Below are 20,868 nucleotides of genomic sequence, written 5' to 3' on the forward strand. Positions count from 1 at the left end.
TGAACCTCTTCTAGGCCCTCACCTCCAAAGTGGGGAATTAAGACTGCCCGACAGATTGATTGGTCAAGGAATGGCCAACTCATCATTCCAAGATTTTTATTGCTTTGTAGCTAATACCTTCTCTTATTTGGTCTGTCTTTGTTTCAAAAGCAGTTTTTTGTTTCCATGAAGCTTAAACACAGCTACGGTTGTCAACTGAGAGATTTTAATTGGCTTCATAGCTCTGCTGGTAAGAGAAAAATTGAAAGTAATAACTGAATTAAACATGATTTGCATATTTAGGAAGAGGAGAAATGTACTCATTAGAAGTGCAATTAAAATGAAATACATTTCCCCCTCTAAGTAGCTTATTTCTCTTCTGATGTGTCTGCAGAAAAGAGTTCTCTAGCTTGTTTATAAAGCTGCTTTACCTTTTCCTGAAAGTGTCACCGGGAATCATCTATGCCTTGAAGAATCTGTAGCTAGGGCTCAGATACACAGGGAGGTGCATCTGAGACACGTTTTGCTTCATCTTTTCTTCTGCCAAGTATTAAGATACTTAGTTCCTATACTCTCTTGAAACCCTCTTCCCTGCTTTACTCAGTAGACACACACACACACTCTCGTGTGCCTTCACATCCTCCATCCACTGTGCCTCTCTGATACCTTCCCCTGGCCCCAGGGATGAGAAAACGCTGGGCTAAGAGAACTAGAAGGCAGTGAGAGGAAACTGAGGCAGAGCTGCAAAGGCCGACACTGTGTTACTTGGTGTCACGTGGTGTCTTGTCCAGGCACTCGGTCCTGTCTGACTCTCTGCCACCCCATGGACTGCAACCAGGCTTCCCTGTCCTTCACCCTCGTGGTTTTCACACTCATTGGAGTAGAGTGGGAAATGCCATTGCTCCATATGCACATGGAGTCTGTGTTCCTACAAGCCCCAGTTCCTTAAAAAGAAAACAAACTAGGGTAAGAGGGTTGGCAGGAGATGCCCTGGGTGCAGTTACTGAAATCGCCTGCCCTTCTGGGATCATGGTACCCTCTCTTCTTGCACCTGTGTAGATACCCAGTTGACTTGAAGGGTTGAATATTTGTTCATATTCAGAGTGACACCACGATTTAAGTACAGTGTTAGCCTTATAAAAGTCAGATTTGTGAAAACTATATGCCAGAGTTGAGGAGCATTTATTCCAGTCGTGTTAAAGCATCAAACAGTGGCTATTCTTACACTTGGTTCAGGTTGAGAGCTCCCCCTGAAGAGAATCCTGGCTTAACCCTCACTGATCTCTGTCATTTCCTGCCTTTTTGTCTTTTCACTTCTTACTAGTCTGTTACCCGTACACAGATGGGGGGAGGAGGTTGTAAATTCCCATGTTCCCATCAGTCAGCCCTTGGCCACCCTTGCCATTGTTTCTTCTGTGCTGTTCAGAGTTTTCATATTCAGATCAGGAATGGGCTTCAATCCCAGAAAAAACACCAACAGTTATTGTCTCCAGAGCAGGTGGTTTCTCATCTTAAATTTGCTTCAGCAATTATTAATAGCTTATAAAATAAAACAAACTCCGGGAAATCAGGTTGACTGATTTACTGGTCGGCTCCTCTACTAAATGGTGACATGAGCCCCTTATCTCTGTCCTTGTCACCAAGCCCAGGGGTCTCTGAGCTGAGGGGATGAGATTGCCACAGCTTCCGTCCTCAGCTGGGCCTCAGTTTCCCTCATTTATTAAATGAGAGATGTTAAACTAGATGCTGCTTATAGCTCCGAAGCTCAGCGGTTTGGAAACATGGCCTCTTACCAAGTGCAAGCATGAAAATGAGCAGTTATTAAATTATCCAGGGTTCTGTGTAATTGTGCCATAACTTTATTTTGGCTAGAAGCTTATGAAGGCTTGGTTACTGCTATAGGCATCGTTATAGAGTCATCGGATTTGTCACTGGCTGCTGTCCTAGAGTGAAACGGTGACTTCATGGAAAGAGAACACGCTAGACATCCATTTTCACCTACTCCACACTTCCCTTTAGAGGAGAATTATGTTGAATGAGCCTATGTTCTGGAAACTTTGCCTCTGGTGTTGAGATGGAAATTATTCCCCCCATATCTGTTCTCAAGCATCATCCTAAGTGTAAGGCGCCACTGAAGAATTCAGGAAAAGGAAGCACCCGTACACACAGTGTGGCCATTGGCTTGTCCTCAGCTGAGATGCAGCCAAGTGTGGTGTCAGCTGTCAGTAACAATGGGATAAGATGGCAGCGCTGCCCAAGACCTGGTGCTTTCAGACTGTGATGCTGGAGAAGACTCTTGAGAGTCCCCTGGACAGCAAGGAGATGAAACCAGTCAATCCTAAAGGAAATCAACCCTGAATATTCATCGGAATGACTGATGCTGAAGCTCCAATACTTTGGCCACCTGATACAAAGAGCCGACTCACTGGAAAAGAACCTGATGCTGGGAAAGATGGAGGGCAAGAGGAGAAGGGGACAACAGAGGATGAGATGGTTGGATGGCATCACTGACTCAATGAGTTTGGGCAAACTTTGGGAAATAGTGAGGGACATGGAGGCCTGGCATGCTGCCATCCATGGGGTCACAAGGAGTTGAATGTGACTGAGCAACTGAACAATAACTGCCTCAAGGGTCTCCTACCCTTTGGGAGGGCTTTGGGGCCCCATCCTTTCTCTCCTGTAGCCTTTAGAAATGGAGCTTGGCTGCTGACCATCCAGGCAGAGCTCCTATTCTGGTTGTTCTTCAGGAAAATGGCGGATGACTTGGTGGTGGAAAAGGGGCTATTGTCTTGCTTTCAGGCATCAGTGAGTCGGTGAAGAATTTCAAGCAGGGAAGGAGTGTAGAAGTGGTAACATTCCTAGCCTGGGGCCCAGCTGGGCTGACTCTGAATGCTGTGTGTCCCCCCCACCAGTACCCCCCACTTCTCAAAGGCTCATTGAATTCTCCATTCTCCTTGGGCATCTCCTCCAGTCCCAGGGCCCAGGGGGAGCTGAGGACTTAGCACATGAACCCTGGATAACCCCCCAGATTCCATAACTGATGGTGCTGATGGGGGCATGCGGGGTTTTTAGATGCTCCAGCTTTTCCCCTTTCTTCTCTTCCTTGTCCCCCAGTTCATCTTCTGTTCCAGTAAGGACTCCCAACAGAAACAAACCCATCTGATGTCGTTCTGAGCTTATGAGTCAGCTTGAAAACAAGTGACCATTTTTAATGTTTGGTGAAAACTGGGAACAAAAGTGGGCTTGTAGGGGCAGAGCGGGAGGAGGGGCCTGTGGAATTCCCAGCATTCTGGCTCACAGTCTCGAACCTCATGGGGTTCTGTCTTTGTTTTCACAGCCCAGCCCGTCCTGTACTGGTGCGCCCGCAACATGTCTTTCTGGAGTAGCATTTCATTCAACCTGGCCGTCCTGATGAACCTGCTTGTGGCGTTTTTCTACCCATTTAAAGGAGTCCGAGGAGGTACTGCCCATGTCTTTAATCTCAAGGAAACTTCTAGAAACAGCAGGATGGCTATGACATGTGTCTTAAATGGGATCCCTGGTAGTACGGTGCAATTGATGGGATCCTAGTTTCCCATTTTCAGACACGATGAGAGTGTAACTTCTACCACGGGTTTATTTTTTGCTTGTTTTTTGTGTTTTAACTTTTGCAACTGTTGTGTTGGTTTCTGCCGCAAGCAACGTGAACCGGCCGTAATTCGACATACATCCTCTCCCTCTGGCACCTTCCTTCCCTCCACATCGTCATCCCTTCAGGTCGTCACAGAGAACCAGACTGGGCTTTGTGTGCTACCCAGCAGCTCCTCAGCAGCTGTACGTCTTGCACATGATAGTGTATATAGGTTGATGCTGCTTTCTCCATTCATCCCACTGACCCCTTCCGCCACTGTGTCCACAGTGCCCTTCTCTACATCTGCAACTCCATTCCTTCCCTGCAAGTAGGTTCATCAATAATGCTGTTTTTCTAGATGCCCTACATATGCATTAATACACTGTATTTGTTTTTCTCTGACTTACTTCAGTTTGTGTAACAGGCTCTAGGTTCATCCACCTCACTAGACCTGACTCAGATTGGTTCTTCTGTATGGCTGAGTACTATTCCATTGTGTATGTGTACCACAACGTCTTTATCCATTCGTCTGTTGATGAACATCTAGGTTGCTTCCGTGTCCTGGCTATTATAAATAGTGCTGCTGTGAACATTGGGGTACATGTGTCTTTTTCAGTTATGGCTTTCTCGGGGCATATGCCCAGTAGGGGTTGCTGGGTCATATGGTAGATGTATTTCTATTCTTCTTAAGAAACCTCCATGCTGTTCTCCGCAAGGGCTGTGTCAGCTTACGTTGCCACCAACAGTGTAGGAGGGTTCCCTTTTCTCCACATCCTCTGCAGTACTTACTGTTTGTAGATTTTTTTTGGTGATGGCTGTTCTGACTGGTGTGAGGTGATACACCGTGGGTTTATTTTCAGATCTAATTTGAAATCATATAAACTGCTCATCCATATTTATTTCTCAGGAAAGAAAGAGGAGAAGCAATATATTGTATTAAAACAGTAAGAGATCATCTTAACCTCCTTGTTTTGTATCTCAGGAAACTATGTATCAGAGAAGCTGAGAGATTTAGCCAAAGATACACAGCCCCTTAGCAGCTGAGCTTATCCTAGAATGAATATAGATAACTTTGATGCTCAGTCCAGTAGATTTTTTTCCTGTGCCATACTTGTGGAATTGATTTCAGACTAAAGAATTTGTAAAAAAATAATCTCTGGTATTTAATTTTTTTTTTTTTCTTTCTGGCAAGAGGTAACGGGAGGCAGGGCATGAATGACTGTAGACCAGACATCCTTGGCTTTTTAGTTGATTGAGAGCTGCGTGCTGTTACTCACATAATGAGACAAGCTGTCCGTGGTCGTCATATATTTCCTTCCCCCATCTCCTTCTTGGTCATCTGTGTGCACACTCTACACGTTTTCTTGAGGAAAGGCAAACCACTCAGAAAGAGCATTTTTCTGTTTGGGGCTTCTCAGTTTGCTTAACAGCCTTCTGGAGGAACAACTGTGGAGTTCTGGGGGCTCCCCTTGTATTAAACATGGCCCCCTTTTCTGACACCTGCAACGGCCTCCTGGGAGGCTGACTTTTCAACTCAATTTTTCATCAGAGCTTTTTGGCAGATCACCTCCACTATATATGTCGCAACCTGGCAGTAGCCACCTTCTGTAAAACAATGGGATGAAGAGCCCAAAACATAAGAGAATACAAACAAACAAAAAAAAAAAAAACCAAACAGCACAGAGGTAAATCCAGAGCAGGCTCTGCTCTGGAGTTTAATAATGCAGATGAAGTAAAGTTAAGGTCCAATTTAAAAGTAACAGTGTGTTCTATGGTATACCTAACTTGCTTCATTGGAGTGATGTTTTTCCCCCCAAGGCAGTACTTAAACACAAGCCCAAGGGGTATTTTCCTTTAAAATGGATTTTGTCAGGATTCATGGTGTCCCTGTCTGAAAAGCTGGGCAGGTCCACAGTGCTGCAAGGTGTTCTCCTGGTGGGTGTCTGCCTGCCCTGGGCTGCCAGTTGCCAGAGGTGAGCGTGTGAAGTGTTCAGCCAAGGTCTCAGGTGGAGGGGATGGAGCCCTCTTCTCACCTCCAGGGGCTATCACATCACAGCAGGTTCTTTAACTAGTACTTTGGGTGTGTCTTCATTTTCCCCCTCCACTTCTTTAAAAAATATTTGAAACTGATTGTTATTCTGTACCATGGCCATTTTCTTCACTGGTCACTTATGGCAGTTTTGAGTCCGCTGTCTGGGGACAGTTCATCGATAGCTCCCTCCTCTTCAGTGATAAGCCTCATTCAGGTCAACAGCTAGACCTGCAGAGTCTGGACTTGGTGTCCAGGCCTGGCCCTGACACTCACCTGGCACATAACTCTGGGCAAACCATTTCAGTCCGTCCTCCTTATCCTCCCTATAAAGCAGTGCTTAGGTTGAGCCAGTCGTCGTGACACCGAGGTATGGATTTGGAAATTCCCATAGTGGTCAGGAGAAAATAATTGCTAACCCAGTCAGGATCTCTGGAGCATCCTGTTTCTTGCCCGTGCAAGTTTAAGACCTGCGGGATGATTGCTAAAGGTCCTTCTGGCTTTACAACGTAGTAGTCAAGGTGGCATTGACCCTGGATCTATAGAAATCCAGGCTTCCTGTTTTGGCAGTGCGGGCTGTAGAACTTTGTGTCGATGCACTCAACAGAAAATATAATTAGATGTCCTTGGAGAGAAGGAGGTTGATCTGATGTCAGGAAGTCCTTTCCATTATATAGTGACAGAAATTCCCCTCAAACACATCATCTCACTCAGAGGGATTTTTTTTCTTTTAAACATAATCTGGGGATATCTTCTATACTCACTGTTGACCATTTTCAGGAAGAAGGTTGTTTCAGCCCTATCTAGAAACAAAATCTGATTGGTTACCTGAAAGTACTTTTTAAAGGGAAATATTTGTTCTTGTTGAATCCTGAAACTAGGGTTTCCAAAATGTCCCTCCTGTAGGAGTTTACTGACCTTGCTAAGTATGCCAGTGTGGCTCTCTGACTTAAAAGGACACTGCCAAGGACACTGTGGCCTTAAAAGCTCCTTTTCAAAAGTATTTTTCCCCCTTTGGTTGAGAACTGAGAGTCACACAGTCTTTAAAAAGCATGAAAATTTGGCAGCTTCAGAATTCTTACTGAATTTGTAAGTATGCCATGGTGATTAAAGCCCATAAAGTGTTACTTTTTAAACTTTTCTTACTGTTGAAATTTTCAAATCTGTACACAAGTGGAAAGAAGAATATAATAAACTGCCATGTACCCATCAACCCAGCTTTAACAACATTTTGCCTGTTTTGTTTCATTTATACTCCTACTGTATTTTCTGCAAGATTTTAAAGAAGTCTAGACATCTTGTTTCACTGTGCATCTCTTAACTTCAGAGAATATTTTTAAATGTGTATAATCACCATAACATTCTCATATCTAAAAAAAAAAACTAACAATAAATCATGTAATCAGTTCAGTTCAGTCGCTCAGTCGTGTCCGACTCTCCGCGACCCCATGAATCACAGCACGCCAGGCCTCCCTGTCCATCACCAACTCCCGGAGTTCATTCAAACTCATGTCCACAGAGTTGGTGATGCCATCCAGCCATCTCATTCTCCGTCGTCCCCTTCTCCTCCCTCCCCCAACCTTTCCCAGCATCAGAGTCTTTTCCAGTGAGTCAACTCGTCACATGAGGTGTAATAGCCTGTCCCTATTCTTGTTTCTCCAATTGTCTCAAAGAAATCTTCCTATAATTGTTTCTTTGGAATCTAACATTTATTTTTTTCTAATAATTTTTTAAATTGGAGTATAACTGCTTTATAATGTTGTCTTAATTTCTGCTGTACAACATCGTGAATCAGCCATATGTATACATAAATCCCCTTCCTCTTGAGCCTCCCTCCTACTTCTCTAATTCCATTATCCATGCCTAGGTCATCACAGAGCACCAAGCTTAGCTCCCTGTGTTATACAGAAGCTTCCCACTAGCTATTTGTTTTACATATCTAGCATTAATTTTTAACTCTGCTTTTTTTAGTGGGAAGACAGCAGATTTTTTTATATTGTCTCTTTCAGGATTTGGGTACATGTGTTGTACTGGTCACATTTATTATACTGAGATGTTAAGAGGCAGTTTAAGATGATGATTAAGTGCTTAAGAAAATGAAAGGTAAGCCACAAGCTGGGCGAAAATACTTAAAAAAACATGTCAGACAAAAGTCTTATATCTAGCCCATAGGAAAAACTCATAACCCAATAATAAAAAGACTACCCAATTAAAATAATGGACAAAAGATTAGATCAGATATTTCACACACAAAAAAAGGATATACGAATAGTCAGTAAGAGCATAAAAAGATATTCAACATCAGTAGTTATTAGAAAAATACAAATGAAAATCATCTAGATATGTTACCAGAAGCCTACTAGAATGGCTAAAGTTAGAATGACTGACAATACCAAGTATTGGTGACAATCTGGAACAGTGCAACTCCCATATGTTAGTGATGAAAAGGGAAAATGGTAGCATCAGTTTGGAAAATAGTGTGGTTAGGTCTTCTGAAGTTAAATATATCCTTAGGGTTTTCATATCTATTTCCGTGATTTTGTCGAAGAGAAATGAAAACATATCCCCACCCCAGAACTTGTACTTTAAGTTTCCCAGTAGCATCTTTCATCATAACTTCAATCTGGAAACAACCCCAGTATCCATTAATTATTGAGCAGATAAATAAATGATGACACAGTCATGTTATGGACCACTACTTAGCAATAGAACAAGCTATTAATACACACAATAATATGAGTGAATATTAAAAATTTTGCCAAATGAAAAAATTTTTCAAAACTGCCTACTAATATTATTTTTCCAGTTTTTATGAAATTCTGGAAAATGCAAAGCTACAATGGTAGAAAGCAGATCAGGAGTTGCCTGGGAGTGGAGACGGGGCAAGGCGTCAGCTGCCAAGGGCGCAAGAAAACCTCTTAGTGTGATACGATGTTTATGTCTCAATTGTGTTAGCAGTTACATGTGGTTAGGTGACTGTATAAACGGCCCACAGTCATGCACTTAAAATGGATGGATTTTTTTTTTTTTAATGATGGTTAAGGATCACCAACTCTGGTGGCATGTATATTCGTGGTAGATTCTGTTTCACCTTAGGTGAGGTACGTAACCCAAGACTCTGTTTTCTCTGGGGTAAATTGGAGGTGATCATAGTACCCTCCAGAGAAGGCACTGGCGACCCACTCCAGTACTCTTGCCTAGAAAATCCCATGGATGGAGGAGCCTGGTAGGCTGTAGTCCATGAGGTTGCTAAGAGTCGGATACGACTGAGCGACTTCACTTTCACTTTTCACTCTCATGCACTGGAGAAGGAAATGGCAACCCACTCCAGTGTTCTTTCTTGGACAACCCCAGGGATGGGGGAGCCTGGTGGGCTGCCATCTATGGGGTCGCACAGAGGTGGACATGACTGATGCAACTTAGCCGCAGCAGCATAGTACCCTCATGGAGTGCCCAGAGGAGAAAATAAATGATCATGCAAATGAAGGGCTTGATATCATATCCAACAATTGTTAAAGGCACAGGAAGGGACACACCTGACCCTAGTACCCACTTCTTCCTGCATTTCTGAAAAGCTTCTGCCTTTCAGTGCACATCCCTGATCGGATTCTCCTTGCGGAAGATATCAAAAGGGAAGAGGCAGGTGGCTGGGGTCGGGGGAAGTTCTCAGAGAGAAGGTGAGTCTTGGCAGGTGTGGACAAAATGAACTAGGGCCACCCACAGGGTGGTGGGAGAACCTGGGACCTGCAACGACATCGCTTTCCCAGGCGGTGCCGCCATCCAGGCAGCTCTGGAGAAGTGAAACTCCTTTATATAAGCAGCCTTAATCATGTAGTGCTGCTTGTTTACATCTGAAGGAAACTCAAAATGTGACAGCATTTGAAATAGGGGTGTTTTTTTTTTTAATGAGTGTTTTACAGAACCTTATTTTTAGCCCTGTTGGCTCATGTTATATAACCGAGCCGTCTCGTGGGACACTCTAAATAGAACTTGCAATAGCAAGAGATGACAGAAACTGGTATAAGCTCTTTGACTACAAGGATAATCTAATTGTAGGATGATGCTAATGATACGGAAGTTGCTTTCCTCCTTCCCTTGAAGAAATCTGATGCGGGCAGGGGACCTGCAATTTTCCTTTGCATACTTTTAATAGAAATTAGAAGTCTGTTCTCCCAGTTCGCCTCCCTGAAGAGTGAAGTGTGACACATGGATGAGTTTTGCTTATGGAACAAACTCATTTGATGGGTGTCTGCTGGGTACTCAGTGCTTCCCTTGGGGACGTTGGAATCCAGTGGGGATGGAGCTTGGAAGATGGGGCACTGACTGCTAGAAAACAGTACCCCACAGGACTGAGCAGGGCTACCAAGGGTCAGAGACAGAAGGAGCACCTGGTCTATTTTGTGAGGAGAACAGGAGGCTTCCTGTAAGAGGTGCGTGCGTACGTGCGTGCTAAGTCACTTCAGTCGTGTCCAACTCTGTGCGACCCCGTGGACTATAGCGTGTCAGGCCCCTCTGTCCATGGAGATTCTGCAGGCAAGAATACTGGAGGGGGTTGCCATGCCCTCCTCCAGGGGATCTTCCCAACACAGGGATCGAACCCACGTCTGTTTCTGTCCCCTGCATTGGCAGGCGGGTTCTTTACCACTCGTGCCACCTGGGAAGCCTCCTGGGAGAGGTGACAGCTAAACTAAGACTTCGGGTGAATAGGAAAGGGAGATAATTTTCCCAGGTAGAAGGAACACATCGAAGGCTTAGAGGTAAGACAACATGCGTGTGACTGGTTATGTCTGGGGCAGAAAACTGGAGGTCAGGGTTGGGCCAAGGCAGGCCAGAGAGGTGGTTGAAGAAATTGTTGCTGAACCCACTCAGGTGTGTCCCCTCTGTGGGGGAAAAGCCCTGATCTCTGAGAGCTCTGCCTCCTGGTTGCAGGGACCCTGGAACCGCACTGGTCGGGGCTGCTGTGGACAGCCATGCTCATCTCTCTGGCCATCGTCATTGCCCTCCCCAAGCCCCATGGCATCCGGGCCTTAATCGCCTCCACGATTCTCCGGTTGATATTTTCCGTCGGGCTACAACCCACGCTGTTTCTTCTGGGAGCTTTCAACGTAAGTACAAATCCCTCCATTGCCTTTTTTTTGGTTTGTTTCCATCTGAGTAGGAATGCCTTCCATTCTCACTGGAATTTTGGCCTGTGCCTTCAGTGCAGAAAAATATATCCTTTGGGTCAGCTATTAAAGTAGCAGAGGAGAGTTGCAGGTGGGCATCTCCCTCTTCACCTTCTCGCAGGACGGTGGACCCCTTCATGTGTTCTATGGACACTGGCAGTCTCATGGTCAGGGAGCATTTCTCTCAGAATTAAGCAAAAGGAGAGAGAGGTTGAGATTGGGGTTCATCGTGCCCATCAGGTCATAGGTGTGCTAGGCCAAGAGATTCTAGTCAGGAAGTCCAATGCCTATGTGTGAACACAGCCCCCATTTCTGGCGAGGACTGCGGAGAACACAGCAGACAGGCGAGAGGGAGCAGGTGGAGAGGTCAGAAGAGAAGCCAGGGGTCAGAAGGTGGGTTCCCGCAAAGTCCGTAGTGATGTTTGGAAGTGCCGTTTCAGTGCTTCCAAAGCTTCCAGTGTGCTTCCGGTGTGCAAGGGTGGATGCTGACTCCCTCTGTGGAATTCTTAGGAAATGGACGTGACTGATACCAAGCCATCAATTGGAGAGGTTTCCTGCCAAAAAGAAGGAACAGGTTGGGACCTGTGGGCATCTAAAACCACCTTCCAGAGGTTTCTGCCCTGAGCATATAAGGAAGCTGAAGTCACTGCATAAAAATGGAAGTGATATTGCAAAATAGGTTAACGCCATAATTTAAGGCAATGATAAATGTCCCCAAATGGGTGTTCAGATGGCAGAGGCAGCAAGGGTGTGAGAGGACAAGAGACCACTTCAAGCTGGCACGCTTAAGGGAAGGAAGTTTTGTCTCAAAGAATGGAAACCATCAGGCCAGAAGGCAGGAACTGGGAGGAGCATTCTCTCCACTGGTGGAAGCAGCGACGAAAGCCCAGACCTTCTCAAGGGACAGTCAACAGTTAAGTTTTGCCTCCTCAGTGGTTCATGTACTGAAGTATAGGGCCTGATTCTGGACAAGGAACCTGGGCCCCGAACCTTAGGAAAACCCACTAGAGCTCTGTCCTCTAGGTGGGCCTGTCCCAATTTGATAAATCTTCGGTGAAAAGGGAGTTCCTTAGTTAAATTAATGTGGGAAATGCTGGGTCAAGGCAAATGCAAGGTTTTTCACTGAAAGATTTCTGAGACTTTAACCTACTGATAACACATGAGGGCTTCCCCCATAACTCAGTTGGTAAAGAATCCACCTGCAATGCTGGAAACCCCAGTTCAATTCCTGGGTCAGGAAGATCCCCTGGAAAAGGGATAGGCCACCCACTCCAGTATTCTTGGGCTTCCCTTGTGGCTCAGCTGGTAAAGAATCCGCCTGCAATGAGGGAGACCTGGGTTTGATCCCTGGATTGGGAAGATCCCCTGGAGAAGGGAAAGGCTACCCACCCCAGTATTCTGGCCTGGAGAATTCCATGGACTGTATAGTCCATGGGGTTGCAAAGAGTCAGACATGACTGAGCAACTTTCACTTTAACTCATGATGAATCTCTAAGAAGGGAATGCCAGGTCTTCATATTTCCCAAACTTATTTGCCCACATGTTTTGTAAAGTGTAACTTGGAATTAGTGTTGTGTGGAATATAAGTTGGGAAATTCTATTCCCAAGACTGGTAAGTGACTCAGGGCTTTTTGGTTTTGTTTTAAAGATTTTTTCCAACATGGACCATCTGCAAAGTCTTTACTGAATTTACCACAACACAGTTTCTGTTTTATATTTTAGTCTTTTGGCCAAGAGACATGTAGGATCTTAGCTCCCTGACCAGTGTTCACAACCGCACCCCCTGCGTTGGAAGGTAAAGTCCTGACCACTGGACCACCAGGAAGGTCCCTGACCCAGGGTTTCTGAGCAGAGAATTGGTATAAGCAAAGTATCGTTGAGAAAATTCCCTCAGTAAGGGTGTGAATAGATATATATATGGATTTGAGTGGGGGGTGAACTGGAGGCAGGGGGACCCCTTACGGAGTCATGTCCCCCTTACATGAGACAAGCCTGCCTCTTGGTCATCATAGAGAATGAAGATACAGATGTCAGAGCTTTGGAGGAAATGGTGACACATGGTGGGCATAGAGTCCAAGCCTTATGCCTGAAAACGGTGCACGGCTTGGTCTGGGTCCTTTTCTCTAGGCAGCGAAGGTTTTCCTTTCTTTACTGGGTGGTGAAGCAGGCAAGAATAACTCCAAATTTTCAGTCACGGAAGACTGGGAGAGGAATAATGCAGCCAGCTACACTGAAGTCATGCAAGACCTGGTTTTCAGAGTGCAGATAGACCTGAGTTGTTGAGTTACTTGACTTGAGGTGATAAGACAAGTTATTCATGTTTGGCCTGGCATTTAGAAATGCATGACCAGAGCAAAAGAGACTCATGAGTGCTGAAGGAGGGAATGCAGGCTTCACCTGCAGTGAGTGGAAGTTTTTTAAGAAAGAAATACAGAAGACACAAATAGAAGGAAAAAACACTATTTCAGAGGTTGTCTTCCAAGAGTGAATTCTTTCGTTTCTCTGGCCTTTAGTCATTCCAGAGTTTTCTCTTCTGTAACATAAATCAGTTGGGGGAAAGACTCTCTGTGGATAATTGATGACCATTCATAATAACATTAGCGGGGGTGGGGTGGGAAAACTAAAACAATAAACAGTTACTTAGAGGGGATTTTTTAAAAAAAGAATACTTACATGGAGCAATGGGAGAAGGAAAAGTAGCTGTGAGAAAACTAGGGCAGAAGTTAAAGAGGAGAGCAGATTCAGGTAAAGCAGATTGCTCTGTTGTTAAGATTGTAGGGCATGACATGTTGGAGGTCCTGGAATGCCACCCAGAGCATGGCCTTTTTTTCCCCTCTTGGAAACCTCAACACAGTATTCAGAATCGATGATGTTTTCTCACCCTAAAAAAGATCTGACATTGGCAAAGGTTAGAATATTACGGAAAAAAAGACTTGGTGGATTGAAAGTGGAGCCTGTCTGAGAAAGCCGAACCTCCTCTGTGGGTGTTGGCTTCCTCCCTTATCTGATTGCTGAGAAGCTCACTTGCACTGACCCACCAGATTAACTGGCAGCATTCCCCCAGCACCTGTGGCCAAGCTAGCTCGGATGGCAGGACATGGTTTTACAAAGTGCAGCCAAAGCGCATTCTCTCTGGCTTTCTCCTGACTTAGGTTTTTCTAGCAACATGTTGCTAAAGGCAGACTTGCAAGCTTGGGATTTCTATCAAAGGTGGGACTATCTTATACAGTAGGTCAGCCTTCAGTCGCAGGGGTCAGAAAACCTACTCCCTGCTAATAAGCAAAGAAGAAAATGTGACTGAGAATCAAGAGACTGGCTTCAGGTGTAGCTGAATCCAGGAGCCCAGACGATAGCATAAGGGCTCAGTTCCTCTTGTTTGCTTCCGCACTGCTGCTACCCTCAGGCTCTGTGATAATGCAGGATGGATGCCAGCAGCCTCAGAGCTCACTTTCTCTCAGGTTCAAGGTCAGGGGTAAAGAATAAAATTGTCTTAGCTGCAGTCCCGGCAAGGACCTTAGGGGGGTCATTGATTCCATTTGGTCACATGCCTATCTCTGAGCGAATCACTGTTGCCAGGGGAATACAGTATTCTGATTGGCCAGGATGGAGCCCCGCCCAGACCTCGAGGACCAATATAAAGGGAGGGATGGATCCCCATCTAGAAGTTATTTCCGGAAAGGGGGGCAGGGGACTAGAACTCATCCTGAAGTCCCTTTCTTCCCCCACCACCCCAAGAAAATTATTTTTCCGTGTAGAATTAGGAGCAGTGGATAACAAGAGCTGGCTGCTTCTCATTAGATTGCAACACTCGAATGCCTCGAACGTAACAGAATTTCAGAAAACACTTTTAATCATGCTGATCACAGGGTTCGTGGATTGAGGTGACTTCTGTGTTTGAGTAACTCACGTAAGAATGTTAGAAATGATTCATATCTCATCTTGAAAATCATAATTTCAGTATGTGCGAATTTTGTTTTTGTCATATACAAATGCCACTTGATTAGCGTTGTGCATGAAGTTATTTGACTGCCACATTAACTTGCAATATGCCTGAAAAGCAAAGTAATGAAATGACTGCGATCCACAGAACAGTTCTTGGTGCGTCTGGTGGGCACTTGGTGCAAAAAGAAGCTTCTGTTTGGGGTAGAGGCGCCAAAAGACACTTGAGGGCAGGTTGCCCTCAGTTCTCACCAAGACTCTCAAGTTTGGCTCGGTCCATGCTTCTCTCACTGTGGCTGTCATTGTTCTCAGGTCTGCAATAAAATCATTTTTCTGATGAGCTTTGTGGGCAACTGTGGGACATTCACCAGAGGCTACCGGGCCATGGTTCTGGATGTCGAGTTCCTTTATCATCTGCTATACCTGCTGATCTGCGCCATGGGGCTCTTCGTCCATGAGTTCTTCTACAGTTTGCTGGTGAGTTGCTGGTGTTGAAAGATTTTACATGCCGGAAACTAGGAGAGCATGGTCTGTCCTCCCTTCTCATCACAGATCGCTCCTTTTCATGGTGACCAGTGTGCCTGGTCTAAAGAGGCAGGAGGCCCCTGGATGCAGTGTTTGGGGCATCAGGAAAGGTAAGCTACTTCCGAGAGAAGGTCTGGCTAGAAGGAGCCCAGGGGATGTGTGATCACACTGCCTGCATGCACGCTCAGCCTGTTACTTTACAGTGATAGACGATGCCCGCAGCCTGGATCAGGAGATGTTGCCTCCACACACTGCCCCCCCACCTTTGTTTATTTCTTGGACTAAGCCAACACTTAACCAAGAGAATGTTTGTGTGACTGTCACCTTCTGACAGTTCTCATGGGATCCATCTTCCAGTGAAAACATGTAGTAACAAGAGCAGGAGCTGTTTTCAAAGACCCAAGACCCCACGACAATGAACTTGATAGATGTATGGATTCAGGAGACCTTTTCAGCGGAAGTTGTCACGCTCCAGTCTGAGCCGAGTGGTTAAATGTCTTGATCCTATTATCTTCCTCCTGAGCAGGCTTTTAACTGACAGACCACTGTCTGCTTATTCTCCTGTCATTACAGGGCATCTTGAACTGTGGAGTTGTCGATAAAAAACCATTTCCTTGTACCTACGTCAAATGATAGGAAGCGTAAAATTGACCTTTCTGCCAGCAAAACCATCTATAAAGGAAATAGAAGAAGTATATTAAAATGTTGCTGAGGATAAAAAATATTCAAAGTCTAGGTGTTGACTAAAGACGAGGGACCTGGGAATTCCCTGGCAGTCCAGTGGTTAGAATCTGTGCTTTCACTTCCAAGGGTGCCGTTTTGATCCCTGGTTGGGGAGCTAAGATCTTGCAAGCCATGGTGAAACCAAAACAAAAAAGATGAGGGACTTATTTGCAAAAAAAAGGCAGAGGAAGGAAAGCACTTTCAGGAGGTGCAGTCCATGTGGTCTCCAGGCTGGTGGCTTAACTGTTCCGTGCTGCTCCCATCTACAAAATGGGGAGAACAGTCCATTTCCCCACAGGGCCGTCACAGGGATTCTCCACTACTGTGCATGTCAGTCTGAGACTAGCCCCACAACAGAAATGCTGAGCGAGGGCTGTTACTACCATCTCTGTTATCCCTTCTCCCATCCAAATGCCGTAAAGAACGCCAGCACTTGCCCCTTCCATTAGCGGTGCCTGCTAGCAGACAGAGATATGGATTCTTCCCCTTCATTTTAAAAATAGGTCTGACCAGACTTTGAGGTTTTAGGCAAAGAGGTCTCTGGATCCACTTGTGATGCCATTCGGTGCCCTATTTTGGTCACCGTCTATCAGAGACCTTTAGAGTTCTGTATATATTTCTAAGCCTTTTTGTCTCACGCACAGTAATCTGTGGAGGGGGTTCTAGCTTGTGAATCTGGGAGACCCAGGTTCGGGACCCAACAAATCCCTGGCCTCTCTGAGCAAAGGAGGCAGACTTGAGTCAGGGGGCTCTGCCATCCCTGCTGAGGGGGGTCTTACCCGTGAGATTGGAGAGTCCCCTTCAGAAATGCCATCTCACCCAGGGAGAGGGTGACTCTTCCTACTGTCTACCGTTTGTGGGTGAAATTAATAGCTAACATTAAAATGTATTGGTTGACAGTTAGGGTCCGTTTCCGCTTTGTTCACGGCAGAGTCCTACTTTTCTGTTCACTGGCTGTGCCACCTGGTGTCAGAAGCCAGGGGGTGGCGCAGTGAGTGTGGGCAGTGTCGTCCCAGCCCTCCCGGGCTTCACAGTGTAGGAAAGAGCCGTTGCTGTCAGATCTAACCTGCCCCGTGGACTCCTTCCCCACCCTCACGGGTGGGTCTGCCTTGGCGGTGGGCGATCTGCGTGTGATCCCCGGCGAGGCTGGGCCTGGTGAGGCAGGTGCCCGGAGCCCCACGCGAGTCAGGGGCAGAGGCGCGCCAGCTCCACTGACTCCGGGCTCTGAGGGTTGGAGCCCAGCCCGGGGCTGCCTTGCATTCGAACCTGGGAAGAAGTCGCTGCCTCAGTGAAGGCGGTATTTCAGGGCGTCATCTGCAGGCCCGCTCTCCCGGCTCTCAGCTGTCACAGGACGATCAGGGATGCTCAGAGCTCACTGCGATGTTACTTGGGCTCTGTGCACTTTGAGAAGGGCCTGCAGGATCAAGCAAGACTGTGGCTGGATGCCTCTCCTCGGTGCTGCCGGCAGGTTTCTAAACCATCTGGGCCTTGACTTTCTGGGACATCAAGTGAGGTGTTCCTTTTGGGGTCAAAGCAGCGTTTGACGTGTCTGTTGAGAACCGCAGGCAAAATACTGAAACTTCACTTTATTCCACAAGTGAGGAAAGCCTGTGACAGAAAGGAACTGGAGGGGGACCGGGAGCAGGAAAAAGCCGCATGTCACCGGCTTGTGAATGCTCCACGCCGGCAGGGCAGAAAGGCAGAGCCGCTGACTGTGGTCTACTGGAAGCTCACCCCGAAACGGCTGAGCCCGGTCCGCAGCTGCACTCACGCCGTGTCCCTAGAAAACTGTTAACATCCCGAGATGAAAGTGTGCAGACTTCATTTGCAGGCAGGTACCAGAAGGAGAAATGCAGATAGTCAGTAAATGCGTAGGTGTTCTAATGTCAAACAGTGACATACTAATTAAAACACCAGTATGATCCCATGTTGTTCCCATGATGTAAGGAAAGGTTCAAAGGTGTAAACGTGCCCAGTTTTACTGAGAGTGAGCCAAAAAGAGCATCATTTTCTAAGTGGTTAAATTGGCCTAGCCTTTCTGGAAGGCAGTGGAGCAAAATGTGTGTGTGTGTTATAACATTTGACCAAACAATTCCATTTTTAGAAACTTGACAAAAAGAAATAACTGGATAGGTGAGTATAGAGGCACGTACATACAGAGGTGTTCATCACAGCATTACTCTTAATGATATAGAATTGAAACTATCTTGACTGTTTAAAAAAGAAAAAGATGAGGTTGAGTAGACAGCGGTGTTTCAATACACTGGAATACTAGGTGAACATTTTTGTTTTTGAAACCAACATGAACTTTATGATTTTCTTCCTCAGGCCGAAATCAGAATAATTATAACAGAAACAAAGCTTATGAAGCTTTGTTCACAAAAACATCATGAAGTAAAACTTGCCTTAGTAAAGATCCATGTGCGTAAAATGAAAAAGCTCTCCAAAATCCAAATAGATCTAATTGTTCTTTTTATTAAATATAGACATAGATAGCAACTCTGTTGCCCAAATTCACGAGAGTATAAATACCTTAGGATGATATTGAAATAATGTCTAATATAAAATGAATGAATGCAGAAGGAAGCGAGAAAAGGTATTTCCAGAAAATTAGAACACTGCTTATTGTTAACCAGAATTGTGTTGATACTTATTCATTTAGATTTGAAAAAATGATACTATTTTAGGGACTTCCCTTGTAGCTCAGCTGGTAAAGAATCCGCCTGCAATGCAGGAGACCCTGGTTCAACTCCTGGATTGGTAAGATCTGCTGGAGATGGGATAGGCTACCCACTCCAGTATTCTTGGGCTTCCTATTTGGATCACACTCTCCCAGAGATACTGAGTCTCTCAATCAGGCTGTCACCTGGGCAGGTACTTTAAATACGTGATCTTTTTTTTTAACCTGAAAATGTTCATGATTCTCTTAGGAAGCAAGCCTACTATATGCCAGGTTACAGTATAATACTTTTATAAAAATATGTATGCATAAGTTACATTTTTTTAATTGTAATAAGGCCAGAAGGAAAGAACTTATTGAATAAATGTAGATATTTGAATAATTAGCATTTTTTGGTTTTCTTTTTCCTTTGTGCTTTTTTTATGTTTTCAAAAGTCTCCTCCATTGAACTCGTCTAATTTTCTAGTTAGAAGAAAGCTTTTCCCTATTACAAAGTAATGCATGGCCATTATTTTAAAATCAGAAATTACAGATAAGTGAAAAGAAAAAAAAAAACACTTGTTATTTCAGTGATTTGGGGGCTGTATAATTTCTACAGTTCTTACCCACAAAAAACAAGTGTCATTTGTTGTCTGAAGTTGCTCTTTCTTGCTGCTTCATAGTGGCTTGCTGGAAAATATTTAACCAGCATTAACAGCGGCATTAGCCTTTTGTACTCTAAGACCTGAATTAAGGCCTCTTCTCTGCTTCCTCTTAAGTGTCCTCCTTTACCCGATGCCCTTAACTGGCCTCAGGACACGGACTGGCCTTCTGGAGGCAGAGGGCTAATTGAGCAGAAAATGAACTCCAATGTCAAATTCTGCATTGGAAGCGACTCTGAGATCAGCTAGTTCAGTCCACTGATTTCACAGATGTGCAAACTGAGGTCCAGGGAGGTTTCACGGCCCGATCAACATCTTGCAACAAATTAAAAGCAGAGACAGGATTCACATGCCTGTCCCTGGACTCGCTTGGCTCTGCAGTCATTCCCTGGAGCCGTGGTAGAGGCAGGACTCTCAGGGAGAGATCAGATGTCATCAGCAGGACCATATTAAAACTAGCTCCCAGCTCCAAAATACCCCCTTTCAGCCCTTCTCTAGTGGCTCCCCACCATTTCTCCAGCCAAATAGCTGAGATTGTACTTCTTAGAAAACCAGCCACTGGTCTCCTGTACCTCTGAGTACCTGCGGGGGGCCTCCGTTTCTCATGAAGCCCTCTTCTTGCCAAGCCCAGGCCCCTTGGCAGAGGTCAAGTGGAGAATAAGAATGCGTTGTGAACAGCAGGTTGTCTCAGCCCCTCCCAGTGGGATGAGAGGCGGTGAGGCTTCCTGGTGTGTTACCACCACCAGGGTCCCTGACATGTTCTTTCAGGGTGGCCTTGGCCCAGACTCTTCAGGAAATTAATGATAATTACCATTGGTTGTGTACTTGGCACATAAGTATGAGTGGATGCTAAGCACTGTATATACATTGTCTCTTTATAGTAACTCAGTCTCTTCCACTCTGCAAATGGCAAGACTGAGGCTCCCAGAGGAAAAGGTTAGTAGCTGGTCCTGGTGACAGCAAATGGCTGAACTGAGGTTTGAACCTCTGTCCAACTCCAGAGACGCTGCCCCCCGTCCTGGCCCGTAGCAGCTCATGGACCTGAGGTCAGGGACCAGGGCTTGGCCAATCCTGTATCCAGAGCGGCTGGCCCTTAACAGAAGCCCCATCAAGTGGCCCCTAAATGAACACACACCAGGACCCTCATCCCCTTCCTCTTGCTTGTCCCCTGCAGCTCCCTGGTACAGGCTTGTGTTTTGTCTAGTCCCAGGACCTCAAAACTGTACGTAGACAACTTGAAATCACTATTGTTTCCCACCGTTCTCTTCTGTATTTGTTTTTCCTTATTTTTACCATCTCAGTTTCCACTATCAAGACGGGCAAGTGTAACATATTAAGAAAAGAGTATAATGCTTTTTAAAATTTTATTTAATTGAAAGAGAATCTCTTTACAATACTGTGTCGGTTCCTGCCATATATCAACGTGAATCAGCCGTAGATATACATATGTCCCCTCCCTCTTGAACTTCCCTAGAGTGGAATGCTTTTGAGTTAGCCAAAGGGTAAATTCTTTATAAATGAAGTTGTTCTGGGGGACATCGATGTCCGTCTAATACAGATGCTTCTTAACATTGTCC

General features: G+C 45.4%; 1 protein-coding gene across 1 annotated transcript in view; it reads left to right on the forward strand.

Moving 5' to 3' along the window:
• The window catches only part of ITPR1 (inositol 1,4,5-trisphosphate receptor type 1), a 360,426-nt gene that overhangs the window by 299,706 nt on the left and 39,852 nt on the right, over positions 1-20,868 (forward strand). Inside the window, exons 49-51 of the mRNA XM_055414365.2 lie at positions 3,317-3,439; positions 10,548-10,723; positions 15,035-15,199. Of these exons, the coding sequence (XP_055270340.1) occupies positions 3,317-3,439; positions 10,548-10,723; positions 15,035-15,199 (464 nt within the window). The remainder of the gene's footprint in view (positions 1-3,316; positions 3,440-10,547; positions 10,724-15,034; positions 15,200-20,868) is intronic.

Source organism: Moschus berezovskii, chromosome 24, assembly GCF_049115385.1.
Source record: "Moschus berezovskii isolate FMDL1 chromosome 24, NW_MosBer_1.0, whole genome shotgun sequence".
Taxonomy (NCBI): Eukaryota; Metazoa; Chordata; class Mammalia; order Artiodactyla; family Moschidae; genus Moschus; species Moschus berezovskii.